We start from the raw sequence: 21,110 nt of genomic DNA, 5'->3' as shown, positions 1-21,110 counted from the left end.
GCTGATAAGTTTTTAAAAATAACACTTACCTGTAAAACATGAGGGACGGTTTTACAGAAAGAAGTACAAATGGCACAACTGTGTAACTTATTGCTGTTTGAGTGACTATCCACGTTATAACATCATAAAATAACTTAAGTTGGGGAGGGTCGATGAAGTAATGTCTAAAGTTTTTTCTTATCTGAAATAAAGAAACACAAAAAAGTTGCCCTATCTTTAAATTAACATCACTCATAAAGTTAAACTGGTGATAGCAACTGTCAGAGACAGGCCATAACCAACTGTCAGATACTGCTGGTGGAGTCCACAATGGCTTCCACCAGGAGAAAAGCTAGTTCTGAAAAACTAACAGGGACATGCATTAAAGGGCGGGTGAAGAGGGAGGAAGAATAGCTACATGTGAACAACTGGTGAGCCTGGGTAAAGGACGCACAGGGATTCTTTGCAACTTCTCTGTCAACCGCAAGTTGTGTTAAAAGGCAGTTCCCCAAACGAGTTAAAAATAGCACTGCCGAGAGGTCCTAAAACCATGATTTTTACCACACAGTGTGAAATACTGTCTTGGAAAAGTCGTGATATACTTATGCTTTTCTATGCAACACTGTGTTAAGACTTTTCCATCGACCCAGTGTTTTCTCATGTTTCTACTGCTAGAAAACAGGACAGCCTTCCCTCTGAGCTCTGTGCCCGTGAAGGCAAGCAGGGCCACACAGCCCTTCGCAAAGTAAAGGCCGGCCACGCATCGTCGTTCTTTAATGGAGGCTGGGAAGGGCTTCTCAAAAGAGAGGCGTTTTCTAATATCCAATACTTTCACAGCTTTTGTTAAGCTTCGAAACAGTCCGGGCATTTCAGGGTTGGACTGTCCGAACGTCGCCTTTTCCTCTCCCTCTGTGGGCCTTGCTCTCCCTGTCTGCTGTGTTTAAACACGACCCTGCTGTGAGGACGCCACAGGCCTTTTCCCGGGGAGCTGGTGCCTGGAAACTGGCTCCTCCACATAGAGACCATCGTCCTTAGCGGCTGTTTCTTGCCTCACTATGGCCATAGCTGCTCTCCACTACCTGCTCTGTCCTGTCCACAATGACAAATCCCTTTTTCTGAGGTGTGGCTTTTGGCACCCCATCTCCACTCTGCAAACCCAGCCTGACTCCCCAGGGTGCAGGCACGATGGGAGGGCTCTTCCCAGCGTGGTGCTCAGCTCTGTGGTTCTGCCCTCCTCCCTCCGCCATCTGCTCATCCAGGATGACTCGCTGTTTATGCAGACATGGGTCTCTGCTTCAATCCAATTTATCTGTCATTGCCCAAAAGCCCCACGCACTTCCAAACATGGTTCGCTAATGTCATTCCCCTGCCTACAACGTCATTTTCTCCCCCTTTACGCTTCACTCACCACTGAAACGGCTTTCATCTTTCAAAGTCCAGATTTAAACACTTTCCTGAGAAGGACATCTCTAAACAAAAGTGGGAGAGATCTCTTTCATCTCTAAACACCTACGGTACGTACTGTCTAGAAGACCCATGGAATGCATCACATGGGCCTTGTGAAAGAGAGTACAGAAACACACACACGGTGTATGTATGTACAAATATATGCCTTAGGCCTCTAGCTAGGCTATAAACTGCCTTAATTAATGCTTCTCGATACTTCCCTGCTCTACCTCCGAGGTATCGGAAACACTGAATACACGCAGGACCTGCTAGTTTGCTAACAAAGCTTGCTTACCGGTCGGCGCTCGAATAAGCTCATTCAAACACTGTTTTTGTCATGTTGCTGTCCTCTAATTGGCTTTTGAGGACACACTAAAATTTCCTTCTGTGCTTCTCTACTATTCAGAAACCAGCTCGACTTCCCAAAATGTCACTCTAGGTTCCAACCCAGCAAATACTCTAAAGGCCTGAGCCTGCTTCTGAGGTGGCATCACCATTGGGAATTACCTGTCCACCTACCAAGGTCTGTCCACTCTTTATCTACAAGAGGACTCAAGGGTTACAACTTGCAGAAAACAGTTCTAAAATAAACCTACCCATTCTGATCCTCTTTATTTAACTCAGTGCTTATGTCTCCTTCAGAGAGTTCTGTAAAGGCAAGTGACACCTTTGACTGCCTCCTCCATGCCAGGCACACGACACGTCTTCACCTCAGGACTAGCATGGAGCCGGCACGTGTGAGCTCGGAAGACAAGCACATCCCGCCCCTCGCTCCCAGCGGAGCAGATGCTGACCATGGCCAGAGAAGTGAGGTCGACCTCGTGAAAGAGACCTCCTCAGCCTTTGCAAGTGCAAGTGGACCGATTGAATATAAAATAAAGTTCTTAATACTTACAGCTCGTGCTGCTAATGTCATTAACACCCCTGTTAGGAACGTTAGGTAATATCCTGGGTATACCCCGTGCCAAATGGCAGAGAGAATGAACGTCTGGATGGTGGGACTGAAGGAGGCTCGTTCATAACACACCCTAAAAACCATGAAAAACATGGAGAGCCAAGAGGAGTGAGTGACTGGAGTTGACAGAGCCCGCAATGATCATTCTCTTATTACCTGACAGGACTTAAGTAACCAGAATAACAAATACACCTATGCTAGGCAATAACTTTACCTCTGATCTCAGGGAGGTCACCATTTTGGTTTTTTTTTTAATTTTTCAGAGAATGTGTGCACTTGCTGAAGAGACAGAGAAAGGAAGAAGGAAGAGAGTGAGAGAGCACCCCATTGGGGACGGTCACACTACACTCCCTTCTCCTCCATCTCTTCCTCTTTTCAGGATTTTGGGCACACAGGCTCACAGGGTCAGTGTGTGTTTTTCCAGCTGCTGGGTACGGAACCTGAACCGTGCAGGGTCCAACCGTGCAGGGCCCAGACCCCTGAGCCACCATGCTACTGGCCGGCCCAGCTGCAGCTAGTGAGTGTCAAGTCTAGGAACATAAATTTAATTTCATCTTCTTCCTGCTATTAATAACTGAAATGATCATTTCTAGTGTCTGGGGATCCACATCATTTACAGACAAATATGTAAGTTTTTACTAATACTAATAATTTTCATTCTATATCATTTTATTACTTTCTTCAAAACCATCAAGAACTTTCAACTGACCTACAAACTCTATTCCTTCTGGCAAATAGGCTGTGCACAGTTTGAAGCAGGGGTTCCCACACCCTGACTGACACAGGTCCCTGGCCTCCTAGAACTGGGTCGCACAGCAGGAAGGGAGAGATCTCTTTCATCTCTAAACACCTACGGTACGTACTGTCTAGAAGACCCATGGAATGCATCACATGGGCCTTGTGAAAGAGAGTACAGAAACACACACACGGTGTATGTATGTACAAATATATGCCTTAGGCCTCTAGCTAGGCTATAAACTGCCTTAATTAATGCTTCTCGATACTTCCCTGCTCTACCTCCGAGGTATCGGAAACACTGAATACACGCAGGACCTGCTAGTTTGCTAACAAAGCTTGCTTACCGGTCGGCGCTCGAATAAGCTCATTCAAACACTGTTTTTGTCATGTTGCTGTCCTCTAATTGGCTTTTGAGGACACACTAAAATTTCCTTCTGTGCTTCTCTACTATTCAGAAACCAGCTCGACTTCCCAAAATGTCACTCTAGGTTCCAACCCAGCAAATACTCTAAAGGCCTGAGCCTGCTTCTGAGGTGGCATCACCATTGGGAATTACCTGTCCACCTACCAAGGTCTGTCCACTCTTTATCTACAAGAGGACTCAAGGGTTACAACTTGCAGAAAACAGTTCTAAAATAAACCTACCCATTCTGATCCTCTTTATTTAACTCAGTGCTTATGTCTCCTTCAGAGAGTTCTGTAAAGGCAAGTGACACCTTTGACTGCCTCCTCCATGCCAGGCACACGACACGTCTTCACCTCAGGACTAGCATGGAGCCGGCACGTGTGAGCTCGGAAGACAAGCACATCCCGCCCCTCGCTCCCAGCGGAGCAGATGCTGACCATGGCCAGAGAAGTGAGGTCGACCTCGTGAAAGAGACCTCCTCAGCCTTTGCAAGTGCAAGTGGACCGATTGAATATAAAATAAAGTTCTTAATACTTACAGCTCGTGCTGCTAATGTCATTAACACCCCTGTTAGGAACGTTAGGTAATATCCTGGGTATACCCCGTGCCAAATGGCAGAGAGAATGAACGTCTGGATGGTGGGACTGAAGGAGGCTCGTTCATAACACACCCTAAAAACCATGAAAAACATGGAGAGCCAAGAGGAGTGAGTGACTGGAGTTGACAGAGCCCGCAATGATCATTCTCTTATTACCTGACAGGACTTAAGTAACCAGAATAACAAATACACCTATGCTAGGCAATAACTTTACCTCTGATCTCAGGGAGGTCACCATTTTGGTTTTTTTTTTAATTTTTCAGAGAATGTGTGTCATTGCCGGATAGTTTTTTTTTTAATTTTTCAGAGAATGTGTGCACTTGCTGAAGAGACAGAGAAAGGAAGAAGGAAGAGAGTGAGAGAGCACCCCATTGGGGACGGTCACACTACACTCCCTTCTCCTCCATCTCTTCCTCTTTTCAGGATTTTGGGCACACAGGCTCACAGGGTCAGTGTGTGTTTTTCCAGCTGCTGGGTACGGAACCTGAACCGTGCAGGGTCCAGACACCTGAGCCACCATGCTACTGGCCGGCCCAGCTGCAGCTAGTGAGTGTCAAGTCTAGGAACATAAATTTAATTTCATCTTCTTCCTGCTATTAATAACTGAAATGATCATTTCTAGTGTCTGGGGATCCACATCATTTACAGACAAATATGTAAGTTTTTACTAATACTAATAATTTTCATTCTATATCATTTTATTACTTTCTTCAAAACCATCAAGAACTTTCAACTGACCTACAAACTCTATTCCTTCTGGCAAATAGGCTGTGCACAGTTTGAAGCAGGGGTTCCCACACCCTGACTGACACAGGTCCCTGGCCTCCTAGAACTGGGTCGCACAGCAGGAAGGGAGCAGCAAGCAAGAGAATGAAGCTTCATCCGTATGTAGAGCCGCTCCCCACGCTCACTGTGCGCTCGAGCTCTGCCTCCTGTCCGATCAGCGGTGCACGCTTCTCACAGAAGTGTGAACCTACTGTGAGCGGTACACGAGAGGGATCCAGGCTGCGCTCCTCCTGAGAATCTAATACTGATGGTCTGAGGTGGAGCTGAGGCGCTGATGCCAGCACTGGGGAGTGGCTGCAAATACTGGGTTACGGCGAGCTGTATAATCAGTTCATTATATATTACAACGTAATAACAGTAGAAATAAAGTGCCCAGTAAATGCAGTGCTCTTTAATCATCCCCGCCCTGTCCGTAGAAAAACTGTCTTCCACAAAACAGTCCCTGGTGTCAATAGGTATGGGATCACTGGTCTAAAGGTTTTCTATAACGGAAGAGAATTCATATGAAAATAAGTTTCCTAAGATATCAAATTTAAACTACAACAAAAAATAACACAACAGGTTAACTTAGAGAATCTGCACCACTGGGGAGACAGTGGGGACTGTGAAGTGAATCCAGTATAGTTGGGTCTCTCAAGGGATAACGATACTCCACTGTCACAAAAAGAGAACACTACCAGAGAAGGCCGCTGAGAGCCCCTGATGCGGGGGCAGGGTTTAGGGATAAATTCAAGAGTGGGTGAGGAGCTTCCAGGGACGGTGAGAGGGATTCCCTGGGTGCTCCTGACCAACTCCCTCGCCCTGTCTCTCGTGTTATTCTCCCTAGGTGCCTGCGCCATCTGCTTGGCCACCTGACACCCTAACAGGAGTCTCAGATGACACACCGAGGACCTCCGAGAAGCCCTCCCTGTTTCCCTTGGTGCTTCTGCTCCCACTCTCTCTTCTCTCATGATCTGCCTCCTTGACGAGCAGGCAGCCGATCACAGCAGCGCTGTAGCCTGAGAACTCTCCCACAGCAGAGGCTGGGTCTTTCCCATACTCCCCTTTACCCTCTCTTAATATAAACTGAAATGTTTATAACTGGGACTGTTCTGGAAGATCCAGGGCATATGTACCGAGGCTTTCCAAAAAACCTGAATTTCCAACGAATGAGAACAGGAGCCAGAGGTGGACACTGGCGACCTCAGACATGGCCGAGGCCTTTGAAGGCAGGCTGAGGGGACACTGATAGCTATGCAAGTGGTTCTGAGCTGGCGGTGCCTTGCTGAAGACACTGAGGGACACGCAGTGTCCCCTGCGGAGCACCAAGGTCACAGTGTCACTCAACACACTGTTAGCTGAATTAGGAACTGAGCTCAGTGAAGCGCGACCTCACAGACCTGACGCTGAAGCACATCTGAGGGTTACGTCGAAGGGACGTACCTTTTGAGCCAAAGAGCTGTCTGAATATTCCAGTTATCAAGAAACATCTTGAAACTTGTTGACATCTGAAAAACAAGAGAAGATTTTTCTTTGGCTAATAAATAATGAAGCTTTAAATATAAACACATCTTACTGTGCCTAAAAATTACTTTACAGTGAGGCACGGCACCTATCTTTCCTGTTTTCCTAATTAATCACACCCTCCTAAGAGCAGCTTATTCATCGTTAGGAATACCTATTGAGGAAACAGATCATCACCAGTTTCTCCTACATGTTAACATTCATGAAGTTCGTCATGGAATCATTCCAAAGGAATTCTAGATAGAGTCGAAACGCCTTCCAGTGACCTGGCCTCTCACGCAGACCTGCCCCTCACTTCCTCCCTCCGCCGTCCAGGCTCCACCATCACTCATGGAGAAGCGGATGTTCACAGCGGTGACCCGCCCAGCTACCAACTCAGTCTTAGAGCCACATGGCCCTGTGCCCCCCCAAAGAGCAGATCTGCACCCCAATGCCCACAACCAGCTTCCCAGCTCTTGGGCCCCCCGCTGTAACTGACTCTCAGTGAAGCTGCCCTGCCTGGTCTCCTCTCCCTTCACCACTTCAGACTCTGCGGTCCGTTACTTACCACTTTACCACTTTCTTGTTATAATCCTCGATGTTCTTTCTTTCTAACTCACCTACTTGATCCAGGTCGCCCGCGCAGTCTGCCCTCCCTACAGGGTACATCTGAATGCAGAGTGTGGACTCACTCATGTTCCAGACAAGTCCTGTGGTCACGGCTCTGTGCCCACCGTGCCCTCCCCAACCAAGCAATCCCACTTCCCCAGATAATTTATTTTCCTCTTCTTGAATACAGCTATTGAATTGAATCACTTGAAGTACTGTCTTTTTGTTTGTTTTTGGTAGTCAAAAGGAGGTATATATCAGCAACTTCACGTTTCAGCCAAATACCTTGAAAGCTCCCCACTTACACCTCTGATCTTACTGCCCGCCTCTCACAGCAGGTACCGGCCTCCTGCTTTGTAAAGAAGATGAAGATCTCAAGGAGGCCCCAGGCTCAGCTGGCCCTGTCCCCGCCCTGTCTGTGGAACAGAAGTGGCCCTTCTTCAGGGTCAACCTTGCCATCTACCCTCCACATCAAATTCCCTTCCAACGTCTTCAGGACCGCATTATGGGGAAATCACCCCCTCTCTGCTTCAATGACATTTTCAAACTCTCCCTCTTCAGATACTGTCCAAGTCAGTAATCAAACCCATTTCAATTGTGCCATTTTAAAACAAAATCACATAAAACTAAAACTCCCCCTCCGTCACCCAGCCCTCAGTGACTGCCCTGTCTCTACCCCCCTTCCCTGTGAGAGCGACAGACTTCTAAACGCTGCAGAATCTGAGTTCTATGCCCGTCACTCCCTTGCAACTGTTGCCTACAAAACCACACGTGACAAGGGCCCTTAGACCTCATCTACTTGGCACTTTACACTGCTGACAGCACGGCCACCTTCGGAGAACCCACTTCCTTCTTTGCACCAACTCCCATAGCTGTCCACTCCGCCCTCTCCCCTGCCCCAGCTCCCACAGATGCCACTCCGCCCTCTCCCCTGCACCAGCTCCCACAGCTGCCACTCCGCCCTCTCCCCTGCACCAGCTCCCACAGATGCCACTCCGCCCTCTCCCCTGCACCAACCCTCACAGCTGCCACCCAGCCCTCCCCACCCTGCCCATGGCAGTGACCAGGACTTCAGAGGAAACACCAGGCATCTCATTTCTCTGTCAACAGTTCAAAATTTGTTTGTAATTTAAAAAGCTTTTAAAACCCCATGATAAACCATAACAAGATTAGTAATAATTCCTTAGCGTCATCTGATACCCTGGTATTCCCATTTCCCCAACTGCTTACAACGGTGTCTCCCCAGCGGCTTGCTCAGGACGCCCACCCTCTAGTTTCTCCTGAGCCGGAACCGCCCCTCCAGCCCCCCTGGTGCCCACGCAGCTTATTAGTGGGAAAAAATCGAGTCATAGCCGGAGAACTTCTCACTTCTGGCCTGGAGTTCAACTTCCCTACGTTCCCTGCTCTGTCTAAACTCAGAAGATCCGGGCCTGACTGCAGTTTCGTGGTCCCCGGCACTGCCTCCGAGTCCGGCGCCACCCCTCCCCAGGCGCCGACGCCTTGTGCGAGGGCCACACCGAGGCCGGGGTGGAAGACTGGGCAGCACACTCGGGTCTCGGTGGTGCTCTCACTGGAGGACCCTTAGGGCAGGCAGAGCCGGTCCGCCCGCGGCTTCCCGCTCCCTGGGGACCCTCCTGGGCACAGTCTCCCCCGGGCGCTCCTGCGGGGACCCTCACCTCTTCCCACCTCGCGATGGTTTCAGGGCTCCTCTCCTGGCTTCTCTCGGGGCTGAACTACTTCCCGCAGGTGGCTGGAGACCGACCGCAAACTCAGCTGCGCAGCAGGGTCTGACATGCCCGCCGGTGGCACCCCGAGGGCTCCGCGTTCCCCTCCGACCTGTGCCTCTTCCTGCCATCTCAGTCCAGGGAGACACGGTCACCTGGTCACTGCGACCTACCTCACTCGGCTCCCAGTCGTTCTTGCAGGTCTCTGAATCTCCTAAGAGACCTTGGACGCTTCCCGTCCGTTGAGCCCACTGGCGGCAGCCTGGTTTGGGTCATTGCCACCCCGAGGTAGCCCTGCCACCCCGACAGCTCTGCCCCGAGCAATGCGGTCCGCAGGGCAGATCTCCCGAGCACGCGTGGGCTCGCTGTGCCTGTGCGGATGCCCCGCCCACAGCCTCCGCTTTCAGGACTCCTAACGGCCTCCAGGCTGCGCTCCGCCTGGCCTCTACTTCAGCCTCCTCTTCACCACTCTCCACACCGGGCCCCCACAGGCGCCTCTCAGGCTGCCCCTCTGCTCCGACCCAGCTGGAGGTTCTTCTCCTCAGGGCCCTCTTCCCTGACCCCCTGGTCTAAGCTGGACTCCAGCCTGGTAAACACCGGTCACCCCGCTCGGCCTTACCCGGCCTGTTTCACTGCACTCGCGCTCTGTGAAGACCTGGGTTGTACCTATCCTATTCACTGAATCCTCAGTGTCCCCACACGTGGCAGATGACTCACAAATACTGGCCGAACGAAAGAATGAGTATTATTTAAAATCTGCACCGTCTTGGGGCATCACGTCACACCCTATGACTCTAAGTATCGTAACGATTTACTAACCTCGATTTGCTGAATTCTCAGGTTGGAAATGAGGTCCCAACGAGCCTCTCCATTTCTGTCATATCCTCTGAAGCCGAAGCCTGCGGCATTATTGATGGCGTCAGCTGCAGTAAGTGAAGCAAACACACACGAAACGGCATTGAGGACCTACGAGACGATCTCCCGAATCCTCCCAGGCCTTGTCATCATACACTGTGATGTCGCAAAAGGAGGTTTCTCCCTAATTTTAAGAGTACTCGGAAACAGTAGCGCATACAATGCAGATGCAGCCTGTCCGCCACATCCCCGGCTCCACACCCACAGGCTGAACCAACAGCCGATGGAAACGTTAGGCTGTTGCAGACGGTACCACGGAGCTGGGCCCGGGTATCACGCGTGCTCTGAGATGACTTACAGTGTACAGGAGGACTTACAGGCCACACGTGAGCCCCCCACACACCACGTAGACCCAGGACCTGAGCGCCAGTGGGTTCTGCTACCCCTGGAGGGCGCTGCAGCTACCCCCACAGACACCGAGGTATGCTGACGCCCACTGAGGACAAACTGGTTTATCAGAGAGCCCCAGACACTGAGTGTGCGCAGAGGGCAGGTGGAGTTTACAAGTGGCTGAGGACCAAGGGGCTAGGGCTGAAGGCCCGACCCGGAAACAACTTTCTCGTACCAGATTCTCCAATGGGCAACGGCGGGGTGAGCCACCTGGAAAGAAAGCCCTAACGGGGATGCTGTGCCCTGGGACTGCCACGTCCCCTTTAATCACCTGCCTGACCTTCTGTAAGAAAGAAGATGTAAGGAGAGATAATATTTTCACTTCAACATTTTTCTCTCTTGGTTCACCTGAACCAGCTCTACGTAGATGTCTCAGAGTTTGTTTCCTAATCCTTTTCACCACAATACTCGATTAGTCATTTCTGCTTTATATACTTACTTGATTAAGCTTCAGAGAACATTTCTGCCTCAAATGAGCCTTTTCCTGTCATCTGGAAGTGTTTACACTTTGTGCTGATTTGTGTCATGACCAAAGAACAAACTGCATCTGCCTGTGTGGACTTGTACCCTTAAATTGTTTTATTCCTTGTCAGTGCTTTTTGGTACATCAAGCAAGATTTTTAAAAAATTACACTTTGGGGAAAGAAATAAACAAGAAAGAGTTATCTCCCTGTCAGGTCGAACGAGGACAGAAACCTTTGTCACATCCATGTGCGTGGCTAAGATAAGCCGATCAGTGCAGGAGCAGTCACATCCGGCAGAATTAGAGACGAGGGCTCTGACATAAATGGCAGCACGCCCACGCAAAACGTGCTGGAAGACAAGTCCGTCCCCTCCTGGTCGCCCCCACTCTGACGTCTTCGCTCGCTCTCCCCACCTCGGGCCGCCTGACCTGAGAGCAGGTGGATTCCTGCCAGCCTCTCGCCGAGCTCTCGGAACCTGGACCGACCCAGGGAGCGGCCAACGGCGATGAGAAGAACCAGGAATACCAAAGCATGGGGCCGCCTTCCATGTACCCCGTGCCCCCAAACCCACCCAAACCACAGGGCCACCCACCTTCCATGTCCCCTGTACCCCCAAACCCACGAGCCTGGACCGACCCAGGGGGCGGCCAACGGCGATGAGAAGAACCAGGAATACCAAAGCATGGGGCCGCCTTCCATGTACCCCGTGCCCCCAAACCCACCCAAACCACAGGGCCACCCACCTTCCATGTCCCCTGGACCCCCAAACCCACCCAAACCACAGGCCCACCTTCCATATCCCCCGCACCCCCAAACCCACCCAAACCACAGGCCCACCTTCCATGTCCCCCACGCCCCCAAACCCACCCAGACTGAGCCTGACCCTAACCCCCAGCTTCCCTAATTCCCGAGAAAGCACCCAAGTTTCCTATTTATAGAGATAAATTTAGCAATGTGTGGTTCCCAATCATGACCCTCGTGCCGAGTTAAACCTTTACCCTGTATCTACATGGGCTAAGTCGTGCTTTCCTAAACGGGCTTAAAGGGCAACAAGTGCTCACTTTCCAAGGAACCATTTTTGAAGAGCTGAGGGGACAGGGCAGGGCCACAGGGTGGGGGGCCAGAAGGCTGACTCCTATTTTCATAACCCTTGAATTAAAAAGTTGGACACAACAGTCTAGGCAGCCACTCAGTAGTAATGAAACTGCAAATTCAAAAATAGTACCTGACCTCAGCAAGGTTGATTCCCCCAGAATGTATTCCTTTCACAATTACCATCAGAATGCACAAACAAAACCAACAAGTTATTCTTAGTCTAATCTTGTGGCTAAGAAGTCTTCAAATGTAGCACAATTGCAACTTATAATTCTTATTTCTTATTATGTTTATTTCCTTAAGAAGGAATCAAGGAAAGGAATCAGCTTATCTTTTCCTTATTTTTCAAAGCAAATATTGAGGTTGGGGGATCAGAAGTCCTCTAAGAATCTTTTTGATGGTTTTACGTTTTGCCAGAGGGCATGTGCACTTGCAGGAGAGACACAGAGAGCAGGAGAGGGCGTGTGAGAAAGCGCCTCCCCATGGGGCACATCATGCTGTGACCCCCTCTCCAGCTCCTCCCCCTTCTAGGGTTCTGGGCACACACATGCACGTGGGCTGTTTCTCAAGCTGCTGTGTCCGGGACTGAACCGTGCAGCTGGGCCACATGGGATCTGGCCACCTTAATCACCATGCAAAGGCTGGCCTAAGAACCATTTTTAGTTGTCATATTTGACAAAGAAATAATGACAAATGTTGTGCAATTTCATATATTTATGGAGAGCTCTAGATTTTTTTAAAAGCCACAGAAATCCAGTGACTTCATTCCTCTGACAGTGGATTCACAACAACTAGATGTGCAACCAAATCCAAGAACGTGCAGAATTTGTATATTCTATAAATCAAGTGGTTTAATAAATAGGTCTCATTTTTTTTTTTATAAAACCTTAAAAATTCTAGGTTGGTTTGGGAAAATTCCCAATCTCAATTTAAAGTCAGAATTTACGTACCAATAGTAGGTGTATAAACATCTTCAGGAAATCTCATTTGGTATTATTACTGATGCTTAAATTTGGTGAGAATAACAAATTTCAATCTTTACAGAAATATTAGCTTAAAATCCACAGAAGGAAATATTACATTTTAATTGGCCATTGATCACCAAGTTAAGGAAACTTTTTTTATGGAATTATTTTATTTAACTTACTTACTTTCTCTCTCTCTCTCTCTCTCTCTCTCTCTGCATTAATATATTTCAATTTGACCAGAGAGGGACAGAGAGAGAGAGAGAGAGAAGGTGAGAAAGCAAGACACCAGGTCCAAGACTTGAACTGTGGTTGACCATGTGGAAGTCCAGCGCAATTCTAGGTTGGTTTGGGAAAATTCCCAATCTCAATTTAAAGTCAGAATTTACGTACCAATAGTAGGTGTATAAACATCTTCAGGAAATCTCATTTGGTATTATTACTGATGCTTAAATTTGGTGAGAATAACAAATTTCAATCTTTACAGAAATATTAGCTTAAAATCCACAGAAGGAAATATTACATTTTAATTGGCCATTGATCACCAAGTTAAGGAAACTTTTTTTATGGAATTATTTTATTTAACTTACTTTTACTTACTTTCTCTCTCTCTCTCTCTCTCTCTCTCTCTCTGCATTAATATATTTCAATTTGACCAGAGAGGGACAGAGAGAGAGAGAGAGAGAAGGTGAGAAAGCAAGACACCAGGTCCAAGACTTGAACTGTGGTTGACCATGTGGAAGTCCAGCGCCCTTAACCAACATGCCACCTGCCAGCCCCAAGTTAAGGTAACTTGTAATGATGTTATGGGGTACAGTGAAAGACTGAAACAAGGACTCTAGTCCCAAGCTATATTTCACTGTAACCAAATAAACCAACAGTAAATGCCAGTCCCAGGGCATTGCTTCCCTGAAGTGTCTGTGCATTCATTTAAGCAGCCACTGTGCACCAAACAGAAACAAGGCAAACCGGACACAGTCTTAACAGTATGGCTTTATACTCCAGTAGCTGAGATGAAAGACGACACATATAAAAAAGGTTTCGATTTATCCATTGATGCTCCACCTCAACCCGGCCTCGAAAATGGAGCCAGGGTTATCTTCTACAACCACAGGATCATGCCATCAGCCTGCCTGCCACCTCTGGGGCTCAGACGAAGCACATGGGGTCTTGGGAAAGGCCTGCTGCTCTTTCCTGCATGACCCCTGCTATGCCTGTCACAGGAGGACAGCCTCTTCCACACTTCCTGGCTCACGAGGGCAACCAGCCACCTTCCACTGACTGAGATCACGTCCAGTCTGAAAGGCATGGCCGAAGACGATCTTTTCCAACACTTTCCCTGCCAGGCACAACTAGGAGAGGTTTTTGCTATAGGGCATGTGCGCTCGCCTCTTCAGGGCACTAATACCTGTCCACTAGGCCAGAAGTCGATGGCCACCGGTCTATTTAACAGATCCCATAAAGGGAAGCTTGACATGCTCATGCGAAGTGGTAAGCAGACGCCTGGACAGAACAGGTATTTAGTGCTTACCTGTTGCCTTTTCACCGACCCACTGATTCTTATAATGAAGTGGGTTTGACCCACCTTTTAGGATATGCTTACAAACGGGCTATAAGCTTTGTTTCTGCTACATACATGACTCATTTTCCTAATGAGCCACAAACTATTCATCCCCAAGAGGGTGCTCTCATGGTACCGACAAGGTAAGATACACTATAACCCATAATCAGAAAAGTCTAATTACATGTTACTTACCTAATGTCCATGCGAAATAGTATTTAGGTCTGGCAGCCAAAAGAGAGACATACAGATAGGTAACCTTTGTCGGCCACGAGGCTGTAGCTTGAAAATGCTCATCAATGTTGTACTCCACAGGTAACGTTGTAGAGATGGTCAAGTGAAATAATAAGGAAAGTCCACAGACCAAGAGCTTCTGAATAACTGCAATCTGAAAAGTTCAAGACAGATTTAATAAACTTCATCTATACTATTCTTCATCCCCCAGGCCCCTTTTCATTTCCTGTCCGTATTATCACCAGATGAAGCTCTCTGACCATAGCAACGATCTTTACCTCCCCTGGTCGAACACCAAGACCGTGCTGCACTTGGCAGTTAAAGCCCCCCAGGTCTCGGGACCAGCAGTTGGCGTAATGGCTATGTCACTGAACTCCCATGTAGTCAACCGCAGTTCAAGTCCCGGACCCGGTGGCTTAAACTCACGCCGGGTACGTGTGCATGCATGCTCAAGATCCCGAGAGGAGAATAGAGGAGAAGGGATTGCGGCGTGGCTATTCCCCCTGGGAGGTGATTTCTCGCTTTCTGTCTCTCTGTCTCTCTGTCTCTCTCTGGCGAGCGCACGCGGAAAAAAACCCTCCAAAAAAAAAAAAAAAAAAAACCCACGCGCCCCCCCCCGTCTCCCCAGGTCTCACAGTATAAACAGTGCCAACCTCACCTGTAACCAACACCTACAAGTCTGGCTCAATTCACACTTAAAGCTACAATTTGTGTGTTCAGAACTTTTAGGAAAGAAAAATCTAAAAGCTAGCGCAAGTGCAGGTGTAAACGGGAGTGAATGTCGACAAATATGGATATTCATGACTTCTGGTAGAGGAGCTGATAAGACACACAAATAATTGTACTGTTTCTGTATTTCCCAAGCTCCAGGTACTTCATGGACATTATTTTTAGTAATAAACAATCTATACATCTCTTAAAACCTGAAAATGCTTTAATGCAACAATTGAACCCACAAAGTTACATACCTGAGGAAACTAGAATTTTGTATAAAAGACTGATGGAAAGAAGAGGTCACCCTTAACAATGCTGTGTTAAGAGTAAATCACCAACTCGTGGTGTTTTATATTTTTACAACACCTGGTGTTTTCTTATTTTCAGAAGGCCAGGATATTTCAACAGCATAAAAGAGACTACATGGGATATGAAGGAAAGGAAATCAAGTGGAAAAAAGAAAAGGCTTGATGCAGATGAAGGAATGTAACAAAATACCTGGACTTAGAGCACCCCGGACAGTTACCAAGAAATAGAAAAACTGACTAAAGGAATTCATAAATGACCATGCATATATTAACGCTTTATGTAACAGTGCCGCAAGAATGGCTCACCGGCAGGAGGTGAGGCAGGCGCTGGCCTCACTGCACCCAGGAAAGAGCTACCTTCTTCCTGGGCTGCTCCCTAGGTGGGGCCACTGGTCAAGGACTCCTCGCTGCAGTTCTTACTCTCATTTTCCCGGGTCGTCTTTTAGACTTTTCTTAAATAAGGCTACTATTTTTAATCCCTTCCCCAAATATCTTTTTTTAAAATTTTGATTTATTCATTCATTTATTTTAATTTGACCAGGAGAGAGAGAGATAGGGAGAGAGAGAAAAAGAGAGAGAAAGTAAGCTACCAGGTTTGGGATTAGAACTGTGGTCACCATGTGAGAATGTCTACCACCTTAACCACCACGCCACCTGCTGGTCCTCCGCCAAATATCTTAACTGTACATTTGAATAACGAGATTTTAAAAAGGTAACTAGAGAAAAATTGTAGTTATAAAGAGAGATGAGATGAATGGCCCCATTTAGGGGATTGACCTGAAAATTATGCATAGCATTTTAGCATTTTAGTAATGCAGTAAGAAATACTGTGGCTATTAGACAAAATACAAAGTTTCTACGTCTCCACTTTAAAAAAAAAAAGAAAGAAAGAAAAGAAAAGAAAATTGGGCCAGCACCAGGGCACTGTGGTAACAAACTGCAAAAACAAAGTGGGTCGGGAACCAGCAGTTAGCGTAATGGCTATGTCGCTGGACTCCCACATAGTCGACCGCGGTTCGTGTCCTGGACCCGGTGGCTTAAAACTCACGCCGGGCGCATGTGCGTGCGTGCCCAAGATCCCGAGAGGAGAATGGAGGAGAAGGGATTGTGGCGTGACCATCCCCCCTGGGGGGTGATTTCTCGCTTTCTGTCTCTATGTCTCGCTCTGTCTGTCTGGCGAGCGCACGCGCCCTACAGTGAAAATCTCTCCAAAAACAAACAAAAAAAAAACAAAAAAAACCCAAAGCGGGTCTGCGTGGAAGGGCGTGTGGTGTGCACGGCTCACTCACTCGTGGGCTGCACGTGCCCCTGATCCTGGCTGCTGGGGAAGGCTGGGCAGGGGGATTACGTCTCTCTGTCTCTCATGCTCACCAAAAGATACACTTAAAAAAAGAAATAAAAGTAACATACATCTGATTTTTCACTACCAAGAGGAGAATGGAAAAGGGATTGCAGCATGGCCATCCCCCCAGTGGGGTGATCTCTCACCTTTTGTCTCTCTGTCTCTCTGGCAAGCATACGTGCCCTATAGCAAAAATCTCTCTAAGGAAAAAAATAAGCGAGTATGATGACAAAATCACTTTTTTGGTATAAAACACAATGAGTCACAAGGTTTTTCTTTTTTTTTTTTTTAAAGGTAACCATTGCTTTGCAAATGAATGTAATCTCTCCACTCACTGTCCATGGTCCACACGGACAGAGAGGTAGGTTTGCAGATGAAAGGAGTGGCAGCCCCACACTCAGAGAAAATAGACTGGCCCCCGTATTCGGCTCCCAGACTTTCTGACGGGCCTCTTTTTCTTCTTGATTATTTTTAATTAACATGTCATTCTACATATGGGGCAGTACAGTGTGATATTTTTGGTAATGATTAATAGGGACCACCAGCATAGCCATCACCTCGAACACTGATAATTCCTGTGTTGGAGGCCTAGCATTTCTCAGGAACGCTTCAGTTCTGCCAGATGGAGCCCGCAGAAACTGCCTGTGCAAAGCCTATGCCTTTTTGCAAGCAGCAGCGACTGAGCAGTGCCTAGTCCCCCAGCAGCTCGGGGAGCACGAGCGATGTTCCGACTTGGAGTCGGGCTGCCTGCATTTCCATTCCAGTTCTCCTGCTGCCGACCTGAAAAATCCTGGTCAACCTTCGTAGCCTCTGAGGCCCATCTTCCCCATCTGCCAGATGGTGAGAAGAACAACACCTGCCTTCCAGCCTGACACGAAGGCTCGGAGAGCGACTGACTGTGTGTGATGTGCTCGGGCCGGCACCTGACGTCCTAAGTGCTACCCGCGTGTTAACTATGATTAGCTTTATTGCGTGGCTCAGAAAATGGTGATGTTTTATAAAAATGGTGGTATCTGATATAGGCCTCTAACAAGGAATGATTTTGATTGGCAATGATGAGGAAGAGGCGAGGGAGAACAGGAAAAGGGAGGACACAAGAGCATTTTCAACTTGCTGAACCAGAAGGCATATAGGCAAAGAAAACGCTTGGAAAATATGGTTGGTCAATTCCATGAGAAAAGCTTTCTTACAAAATACCTGTTACAATAAAGCATTATTCTAAGCAATTCAGCGCATATGTAGTTCCTTCTTCTTTTTTATTTTTTGGAGAGGTTTTTGCTAAAGGGCGCGTGCACTCACCAGACAGACAGAGACAGACAGAGAGACAGAAAGCGAGAAATCACCACCACCACCCCAGGGGGGATGGCCACGCCACAATCCCTTCTCCTCCATTCTCTCTCGGGATCTTGGGCACGTATGCACACGCGCCCCCGGTGTGAGTTTAAGCCACTGGGTCCGAACCACAGGCGACTAGATGTGAGTCTAGTGACTTAGCCACCACGCCATCTGCAGGTTCCCATATGCACGTTCTTAAGTAACCTTATTTTGTTCTTTGATCATGGCTATCCTTCTGCCAGGTATCACTACTAGGTATGGCACAACCATTCATCTTAAAAGATACCTTAAAAGAAATAGATGATAACTTTGAACATGACAATATTGGTATCTTTACATAAATAACCGACTAACCAATGCATATTTCAAATATAAAAGCTCCAGAAATCTCGCCCGGTCTTACATTTGGAGACGGCTCTGTTCTTTCACATTGCACGTCTTCCTTCCCATTTTCGTCCGGTTGTGTCACATGGTATGATCTGCCTTCAATGAAAGTGATGTAGTCTTTGTAAGAGCAGAGTGGGCCTGCCAGGATGCCCATGAAGTTACAATTGTAACTTAAATACTCCAGTAGGCTTGGCATGCGCCTGCAACAAAAAGACATGTAAGTCTGAGAGATGCCATATGCTTTCAGAAAAGCTGATAGGAAAAGCAACATCTATCTCACTGCTCCACCATGCCCAAACAGAACAAGCTGTACTTCCCGCTCGTGCCCGCATACTAAGAATGTAAGACGCGCTCTAGCAATGCTCAGCAGTACTGCTGAATAACAGCTTCACACGGATCCCGATGGGCAACTAGGAGGGGGTTCCGCTTAGATCTCTCACAGCAAAACAAACCTAAGATGGGCGCAATATGGCAAAAAGAATCCTCTCTTACTCGTCAGACATTCGCTCAGTTCACAAACTCCCCCTGTGTGCCAGCTAGGCCACCTGGCACGCTCCAGGGCCTGGAGATACCACCGTAAACAAAGCAGAGGAGAATCCTGCATCATGCAGTTTCCGTACCAGCTGCAAAACCCCAGACGTATAAGGTATTTTCAGAGATGCTAAATGCTACCAAGGAAAGAAGGTATTTTATGATATGAAGAAATCAGAGAAGGGGGCCAGCAGGTGGTGAGGTGGTTAAGGTGCTGGACTCCCACATGGTTGACCATGGTTTGAGCCCTGGACCGCACAGCTTTCTCTCTCTGATAAATGTACATAGCCTATAGCAAATTAAAAACACATAATAGTAACTTAAATTGAGTAATTATTAAAAGAAAAAGAAAAAAGAAACCAGAGAAGATCTCTCTGGTACAGCAACATCTGAGCAAAGACCAGAAGTTCATGAGCAGAGTCTTGTGAATGTCTGAGAAGGAGTCCAGGCAGAGGGAATGAGGAGTGGAAGAGCCCTGAACAGGGTATGGCAGCTTATTCACGGAAATGAATAAGTGTATATTTTAGTCTTTTAGAACAACTTCATTAATCAAGACGACTATTAACTGTCAACTATACACTATCACAAATAAAAGAACTACTACCCCCGGGACTGAAAACAGGGCTCTCAAACACGTTACAATCCTTTCTTCTTCTGTAAATATGACAAGCTCTGTCTTTAAAAAGAAAACCTCTTTGTGGACAAGAAACGTAGACAAAATGCTCTTATATACACTATGTATTATTTTTATTTTGAAAAATTAATAGAACAGAACAGTGTTTCCTATCTCTCTGACACTATCCAGGTTACCAGTCAGCCAAAACTCCTTTTCTAATTCTTCCAAAATTGCTTTTCTACATTTGAAAGTACCTTGGATCTTAACCATTTTCTCTTTGGGGCTCAAAACTGCTAGGAAATAGTTTTGAAAAGTTTCTGGCAGATTTTCCTTTTCAGATCTTTCCATTTAATGATGAAACGGAATGGTTTCTCAGTTCATCACACACCGAGGGAAGTACCCTGCCACCACCAAGCTGCAAAGGAATGCCTTGTACCTCAGCAAGAGGCACTCACTCCCAATGTCGGTTTCCCAAGACCAAAACCAACGTCAGGTTATTGAAGGCTGGCTTGATCTCGCCAAGTCCAACTATGTGTTACCATGTGCAAGGCCAGGAGATAATTCTTCACCATGAAATTTGCTTAAGTACTTTGTGGTCCAAGTACCATATTAAACAAGTCATTTTATGTACTGAAGCAAATTATCAGATTTCCTAATAAAATAATAACTCAAGTCTCATTACAGTATTTCATTTCTGATATTAAACAAAAGAGACATTCATGCCTTCAGTATTTGGTATCAACTGTGTGCTGTCTTAGGCTGGGACTTCTCGACTTCAGAATTAGGGACATCTTGGGCCAATAATTCTTGTTGCAGGCGACCGTCCTGTCATGGAGGAATGCTCGGCAGCAGCGCTACCTTCTGCCACTAGGTGTCAGCAGCACCACCCCCTCCTCAGCCGTGACAACCAGAACGTCTCCAGACGTGGTCCAATGTCTCCTGAGGACAAAATCGCTCAGTCATCTAATAGCGGCAAACACCATCAGATGAACAGATCGTGTGATAGACCAGATGGAGTTCCTATCCTGAGCGACCTTTCATTTGGGAGGGACCTAGGGAGGGAACAACTAGAATGAAGGTACCGTGCAACCTTGGAGAGTGATACTTCTGAAGACAGGCAGGCAGGGCGAAGGGAGGGAGTGGTGCAGGAGAGGGTATCTGAGGGTGGTCTGTACAGATGGTGGAGGGAGGGCGGGGGAGACAGCAGAGCTCCAGCAGGCTGTCCAGGCGAGTGAGAGAACGGGAGACCAGCGAGCGTCGGGGCTGGGAGGACGGGGAGGGGACGGGGTAAAGCGGCCATGTTAGAGCTCGCTTTGAGAGGGAAGGCTCCCCTGCCTTGGTAAAGCGGGTGTGCGTGAGAAAGCGGGCACTGCCTAAGGCACTCATGGTGCCCAATGCTGCTGTGAGCACCATGGGCGAGGGCAGACACAGGGCCAGAGACAACCCGCAGCGCGCTCCCAGCCTGCTTGGTATGCGACGCCTGTCACTGCCGGGCAGACGCTGACGTGGCTGGGCACAGGGGGCCGCAGC

General features: G+C 47.7%; 1 protein-coding gene across 1 annotated transcript in view; it reads right to left on the bottom strand.

Annotated features, from left to right (window-relative positions):
• Nucleotides 1–21,110, bottom strand: part of MBOAT2 (membrane bound glycerophospholipid O-acyltransferase 2) — a gene marked incomplete at its 5' end in the record, with an annotated part of 90,387 nt that overhangs the window by 2,356 nt on the left and 66,921 nt on the right. The window contains 6 exon segments of the mRNA XM_014589781.2: nucleotides 30–181; nucleotides 4,063–4,195; nucleotides 6,331–6,395; nucleotides 9,543–9,646; nucleotides 14,309–14,501; nucleotides 18,450–18,633. Of these exon segments, the coding sequence (XP_014445267.1) occupies nucleotides 30–181; nucleotides 4,063–4,195; nucleotides 6,331–6,395; nucleotides 9,543–9,646; nucleotides 14,309–14,501; nucleotides 18,450–18,633 (831 nt within the window).

Source organism: Tupaia chinensis, unplaced genomic scaffold (genome assembly GCF_000334495.1).
Source record: "Tupaia chinensis unplaced genomic scaffold, TupChi_1.0 Scaffold000045_1, whole genome shotgun sequence".
NCBI classification, from domain to species: Eukaryota; Metazoa; Chordata; class Mammalia; order Scandentia; family Tupaiidae; genus Tupaia; species Tupaia belangeri.
This window is presented reverse-complemented; position numbering and strand designations above follow the sequence as displayed.